Source organism: Miscanthus floridulus, chromosome 2 (assembly GCF_019320115.1).
Source record: "Miscanthus floridulus cultivar M001 chromosome 2, ASM1932011v1, whole genome shotgun sequence".
In the NCBI taxonomy this organism is placed as follows: domain Eukaryota; kingdom Viridiplantae; phylum Streptophyta; class Magnoliopsida; order Poales; family Poaceae; genus Miscanthus; species Miscanthus floridulus.
The window spans coordinates 119,511,364-119,518,376 of NC_089581.1; the positions used below are offsets into that span (position 1 = coordinate 119,511,364).

Here is a 7,013-nt window from a genome sequence, read left to right on the forward strand (position 1 = left end):
GTTCTTATAATTTGGTCGGTTCTGTTACAGCGTGGGAAGGAGACAAGCCTCCACCCTCTCCCTCGTCAGTGCTCGCGACTTTCCCTTGGTCCACCTCTGTGGTTCTCCGACAAGCTCCTTCCCTCTTCCTCGATGCGTGGTGATGGCTAGAGGTTGAAGGAGAACCTGACTTGTGTGGCCCACGCATCAGCGTGTGGAGGGAGAAAAGCAGCAGAGATAAATAGGTTATTTTGCATATTCTATAGGGGTTCACTAGGTTGCTGCTGCCCTGGCATGCCCACGTGACATGACAACTTAGCGAAAATGGCAAACGGAAAACTGGCAAACGCACAGTTGCCATCGGCAAGAGGGGAAAAAAGTTAAATATCCCTACGTATATCCTCCACAAAGCCCAAAGCAATCCTGTTTCACACGCGACAAGACACAAGACACGTCTAAAGATGGCAACGGGCCCCGATACCCGATACCCGATGGGTATTTGATCCATTAGGAGACGGGGATGGGATCATATCTTTACCCGCGGGCATCTAAATGGGCAAGAATCCATTCCTGACGGGTATAGCGGGTACGTGAACGTTCCCTGTTTACCTGTCCCCGTTATCCATTGGGGAACCCGACTATTTGAGCTGTCATACGAGTATTAGGCCCAAAGAAACTCAATATAGGTATTTTGGCTCAAATCTGAACAATCATATATATAGTTTGTGTGTTCTAGGAATCCTAGTTCGATTTTTCCTCACCATCTCCGCCAGCAACACAAGCACGCCTGCCTCACGAGCGCTCGTGTCCCTCGCTTCCTCAGTTCGGTCTCTTTGCCACATTTGCTCGTCCTCCTCACAACCTCGCTCCTTCTCCTCGGCATCTCCGAGACCCCGATACTTATACCTGGGTGAAGAAAAAACGTCTCCGATTGCAAAGCTGCGATCCCAAGTGTCATTGTTTACCGGGTATGCAGTACCCGTCGGGTATCTGTTACCCGACCGATACCCGACGGGTACGGAGATGGACAAAAATCTATATCCAAGACAGTTAACAGGGATAGAAACAGAATAAATTCTTCGTAGCGAAAAAGAGAACGTTCCGCTGATACCGGCGGATACATCCCGTTGCCATCCGACACGTCGAACCCAGGCGGTCGGCCGGGGCCGGGGCCGGCGCTGCGAGCCTGTGACTGCGACACCGCGGACGCCACGGCACTGGCGCGCTGCCATGCGGAGCCGAGCCGACGGTTCTCTTCAGTTCAAAAAGGCCGAGGCCGAGGATGGTCTGAGACACTAGTCGAATCGACCGGTCCCCCCACCACCTTTTCCCGCTTCCGCCCCACAGCAGGTCAGCAACTAGCCAATCGCGGGAGACGCTCGTCGTCCTCGCCGCCGTAACCGTCTCCGGGCCCGGACTGCCTCCCCACGCCACGCCCACGCGCTCGTCGTAGCCAGTAGCCCCACCAACACGTACGGCGACCCCACGTAGCAGCTCCTTAAAAACCTCGGCGGATGGCTGAGCCTGGGTTTCCGCTGCAGCCCCACCACGTCCTCCTCCTAGTACTCCTCGTCCTCCCCTGCCTGCTTCCCTGTCTCCGCGCCACGACCGAGATGGCGCCAACCGCCGCCGGCGGAGGCTCCGACGAGGGCGCCAGCGCCCTGCTCGGGCTCCTGCAGCGGGTGCAGTCGGAGGCGCTGCGCGCGCTGGGGCCTCACGACTTTGACCCCAAGTTCTACGTCGACCTGCCGCTGGCGACCGACGAGCGCGCCGCGGACGCCGCCCTTGCTGCGCTGCCGCGCCCGGCGCCGTCGCGAGCGGAGCTAGATGACTTCCTGTCCCGCTACTTCGGGGACCCCGGGTCCGATCTCGTGCCGGCCGTCCCGCCCGACTTCCAGGCCGAGCCCCGCGGGTTCCTGCCCCTCGTCCACAGCCCCGAGGCGCGGGCGTGGGCGCTGGAGGTGCACGCGCTGTGGAAGCCCCTGGCGCGGCGGGTGGCGCCCGACGTCGCGGCGCGGCCGGACCGGCACACGCTGCTGCCGCTGCCCGGCGGGGTCGTCGTGCCGGGCTCCAGGTTCCGGGAGGTATACTACTGGGACTCCTACTGGGTCGTCAGGTATAGATCACCGCTCCTACCCGATCCGTCTCCGCTCGCTTGGTTTGACCGTCGCCGCTTTGCTCCATTACTTTACTGCTATGCTTGGTTTGACCGTCGCCGCTTTGCTCCATTACTGCTACGTTTTCCTTAGTCGCCTGCTACCATCAAACAATACTGTGCCCTTGTTTAGTTCGCGAAATTTGGATTTCGGGGTTACTGTAGCACCTTCGTTTTTATTTGGTAAATAGTATCCAAACATTGACTAATTAGGCTTAAAACGTTCGTCTCGCAATTTCCCACCAAACTGTGCAATTAGTTTTTCTTTTCATCTACATTTAATGCTCCATGCATAAACTGCAAACATTCGATGTGACAGGTATTATAGCAACTTTTTGGATTTTGAGGTCCAACTAAACAAGGGCTATATTATTAAGTAGCACAGCTCCAAGATCATGTATAGCACCGTAAGAGGCAAATTGATGAATCCAGGTTCAGACACGTAGACGGTGTTCGGCCGATGGTTTTTGCGGCTGCCGGCTGACGCTGTTACGTTGTGAGAGAAGGGCTGCCGGCTGACGCTGTTACGTTGTCAGAGAAAAATATAACACCATAGTTCGATAGTACGGTTCTTCTCTCGTAGTTATCGCTGCTGCGGTCCCACATTTAAGGCAATCTCTTAATTTTCTTTTGTGTGTTCCTGCGTTCGTCGTACGCTTTGTCATCACCTTATCTGTTCTGTTCGTCGTACGCTTCGTCATCGCCATGTCTGTCCGTCGTGCGCCTTTTGTCATCACCATGTAGGAGTAAAAAGACTATGGACGCCTGACTTTTTTATGGGTGCTGGGCTGCTGGCCGCCGTGCTATGTATGGCCTTGTCATTGGAATTAGCCCTTGTTTAGTTGGAACCCAAATTCCAAAAAGTTGCTACAGTACCTGTCACATCGAATGTTTGCGGCCTGTGCATGGAGCATTAAATGTAGACGAAAAGAAAAACTAATTGCACAGTTTGGTGGGAAATTGCGAGACGAACGTTTTGAGCCTAATTAGTCCATGTTTGAACACTATTTGCCAAATAAAAACGAACGTGCTACAGTAGCCCCAAAATCCAAATTCCTACAACTAAACAAGGGCTTAGTTTTCTGAGACGAGATCATTGACAGTCCTTGGCTCCTTGCTTTTGTCTGTTCTAGTTCCTACTGATCTCTTGTATGGTGGTTGTATATATTTTTTTTACCTACTGTACTCGTACAGATCCAAATAGACATTAGGAACGAACTAACCGTTCTTATTCTTCTTGTTTTTGTTTCTTATATGGCGGTATGGCTCAATGCAGGGGACTGCTGGTGAGCAAAATGTATGACACGGCAAAGGCTATTGTGCTTAACCTTGTATACCTGTTGGAAAAATATGGTTTTGTTCCGAATGGTGCAAGATCCTATTACATTAACCGAAGGTGATAATTCTGTCTGCACCAGATTGATCTTTAGTATGCATCTACAGCCCAAAACATTTAAAGGAAGGTTTATGAATAATGTCTGTCTAAAGTTATATACTAGCTTCATGAGAAGATTAGAGGGCTGATTGAAGACTTGTATATGCAACATATTGCCAAGAGGTCATCATTATCTCATAGATGCTTTCTCTCTGCAGCCAACCACCACTTTTAAGCTCCATGGTTTTAGAAGTATACAGGGCAACTCGTGACGTGGAGTTTGTTAGGAAAGTATTCCCCTCTCTGCCTAAAGAGCATAGCTTCTGGATGTCAGGTACCCCATGAAGACAGCAGGAGTTCAGATTTGTTTGGTATGTTTTGGCATGATTGAAAGCAAGGTAACATTACATTGTTTCTATATGCAGATATTCATAATGTGGCTATAGCGGACAATCATGGTCAGGTCCATAATTTGTCTCGGTATCAGGCTAGGTGGAACAAACCTAGGCCTGAAAGTGCGACAATTGTAAAGTCTTAGCCTTGGATACATTTTTAATTAATTTGCTGGTGACAGTGAAAAGTTTTACCATTAAAGGACCAACTAATAAGTTTTCTTCTTTAAGGATGAGGAACTGGCTTCGAAGGTTAATTCTATGGCTGCTAAGGAAAAACTATACAGCGAAATTGCTTCAACGGCAGAATCAGGATGGGATTTTAGCTCTCGATGGATGAGGTTTGGATGTTTGCTATCCTTAAAAAGGAACTAACGAGCTAACAGTTTTGCTGCTTTCGCTACATTGGTTAAAACAAGTACTGCAATAGAAGACGCACCAAGCTCCATCGACCATTGATACGAATTTATTTTTGCACCGTGTACTGCAAGTTGTTTCTGAGTGGTTTTACTGTTTTATGTAGGAATTCTTCTGACATGACAACATTGGCAACCACTTACATCATACCTGTGGACTTGAACACATTCATATTTAAGGTAAGATGTGGAGCTTGTCATAGTACTTGAAATTCGATGTGAAATGGTTTGTGGGTTTAGCATGACTTGGGTGCATAATATTAAGCACATCTTGGAAGCTAGTTTGGAGAAAAAAGCATATCTAAATCCAGTCAACAATACTTGCAAACGTGATAAAGTCTAGCTTTATTTATGCACGACACAGATGGAGCTGGATATTGGTGCCTTGGCTCAACTCGTAGGAGATAATGCAACTTCAGAAAAGTTTTTAAAGGCTTCAAGAGCACGTCATATTGCAATTGACTCTATTTTGTGGAACTCTGAGATGGAACAGTGGCTTGACTATTGGCTTCCTGCTGATGCAGACTGCCAGGTGCTCACAAACAGATCTTTATGATCTTATCCAGTTTTTATTAGCAATTTAGCACTTCCTGGTGGTGTAACTGATATGCATTATTATTCCAGGGAGTCCACGAATGGAAGTCTAACTTACAGAACCGCAACATATTTGCTTCTAACTTCATTCCGCTGTGGCTAAATGCATACCATTCCGGTGTGTCCTCGACTTGCATGTGTTTGTTTCTAATGCCTGAGTGTGCAATGCTTTATTATTTTTTTTGAAACTTTCAACGGGGGGATGCAATCCCCACCTGGTTATATTGCTTTTATTAAAAGAGGTTTGGCCTCGGCGGCCTACATATTGTAAGATTGTTCTCAGGGGAATTTACATTATCGATTACATTCTCAGAGTATGCAATGCTTTATTATGACAAATTTCTAAGACTACCCAGCTACATGTTTTTTTTTGTATTGTTAACTAGAATATCCTGTGAACTAAACTGTTCTAACAAATAACTGGAAAGTAACCATTGGCAACAGCTTTTTAACAATTCTTGATGGTATTAGCTTGCTCTTTCCATGTTTCCAGGAAGAAGGAATAACCATTCGCTCACATTTTCTGAATGAAAGCAAACTCTTTGCTATTATATTCCTTCTTTGAATGAACGCAGAAGGTACATTTTTATGTGAAGGAAGTACCATTCTAGTACAAGACTGCAACATTACAGACAGCTACATAAATTGAAACCTTTTTTGTCTGTCCTTTTTTTTGGTCTGTCTTTGTATTGTAAGAACAATTATTACGTCTGAAATTCTTGGGTTTTTTTCTGGAAATAAATGTTTTACCCTTTATATTGTCACTTACTCCCACTGCCTTCAATTAACTAGGATCGGTATGCTTTGCTGATGAGGCAAAATCGAAGAGAGTCATGGTGAGCCTCAAGGCATCTGGATTACTTCATGCCGCAGGAATAGCAACTTCCCTGACAAACACGGGCCAACAATGGTTAGTTCCCACTGGAAACTATGGATGATAAAACTCCACCAGGTGAAACTTGTACCGGAAATATTTATTCTTTTCTAATTTCTTTAACAGTTGAGCAAATTATTGAACAGGGATTTCCCAAATGGATGGGCCCCACTGCAGCATCTTATAGCTGAGGGGCTGTTGCATTCTGGATCAGAGGCAAAAAGTTTAGCTGACGACATTGCTACGAGGTGGGTGAGAACAAACTATGCCGCTTACAAATCGACAGGCGCGATGCATGAGAAGTACAATGTTACCGCTTGTGGAGAATCCGGAGGCGGTGGTGAATACAAGCCCCAGGTATGGTGAAAAGCCCTTTCATCAGTTGTTTCTCAAGATCGATCTGACGATCGGCAGTTTGGGCATTTCTGATGACTGTCAACCTCATACAATTTTCTGCCTTGGTATCTTCTAGTAGTAATTACAGAGGCTGCGGGTTACTTTGTTAACCAATAAAACGAGAGATATAACATCTGTTCTGACTTGAGCTCATGGACATGTGTTTGGCAGACTGGTTTTGGCTGGTCCAATGGTGTGGTATTGTCATTCTTGGAAGAATTCGGGTGGCCAGAGGACAAGGAAATAGCCTGCTCAGGCAAAGTGATCACGACAGGGTGAATTTGGTCTCGCTGAAGAGCAATCTGGTTAGGCATCCTTCACTACAACCGTCCATAGATGGTTACGCGAGTGGTGCGGCATACACGTGGCGTGTGCGCATTGCAAAGTTCAGGCATGCAAGTTCTACATTGCATTCTGCAGTTGAGCAAGTGTGTTTGTGTGTTCTATTGTTTGCTTACGACTAGGCTAGTATCTGCTGGGTAATCTACAATATCTACTACTGTACCGGCTCTGACTCCTATATTTAAACTGAAATACCCATTCTGTCCTCTTAACGAAAAATTTGCTTCAGCAAGTTCTTCAAGAAAAAGTTACCCATTTTCGCTCTGTTTGCTTGGCTTATAAGTCGAGTATTTTTCTCTCACAACAAATCAACCAACAGTGCTTTGAGTCATGACTTATCAGCCAAGCGAATAGGGTATTTGCTCTCTTGAATACAAAAATCAGGGATCGCTCTAGATCATCTTGTGTGGGCCTGTTTGCTTGAACTTATCAGTCATGGTACAGTGTTTTTCTCTCATAATAAATCAACCAACAATACTTTTTAGCCTGG

At 46.8% G+C, this 7,013-nt stretch overlaps 1 protein-coding gene across 1 annotated transcript; it reads left to right on the forward strand.

Annotated features, from left to right (window-relative positions):
- The first annotated feature begins 1,301 nt into the window (after positions 1 to 1,301).
- On the forward strand, positions 1,302 to 6,742 carry LOC136539489 (probable trehalase). The gene is made up of 11 exons (XM_066531454.1): positions 1,302 to 2,095; positions 3,411 to 3,530; positions 3,728 to 3,843; positions 3,935 to 4,035; positions 4,133 to 4,242; positions 4,425 to 4,497; positions 4,682 to 4,849; positions 4,942 to 5,029; positions 5,704 to 5,821; positions 5,932 to 6,142; positions 6,353 to 6,742. Exons 1-11 carry the CDS (start codon positions 1,494 to 1,496, stop codon positions 6,458 to 6,460), a joined length of 1,815 nt encoding a protein of 604 aa, XP_066387551.1. The 5' UTR covers positions 1,302 to 1,493; the 3' UTR covers positions 6,461 to 6,742.
- Positions 6,743 to 7,013: the final 271 nt, after the last annotated feature.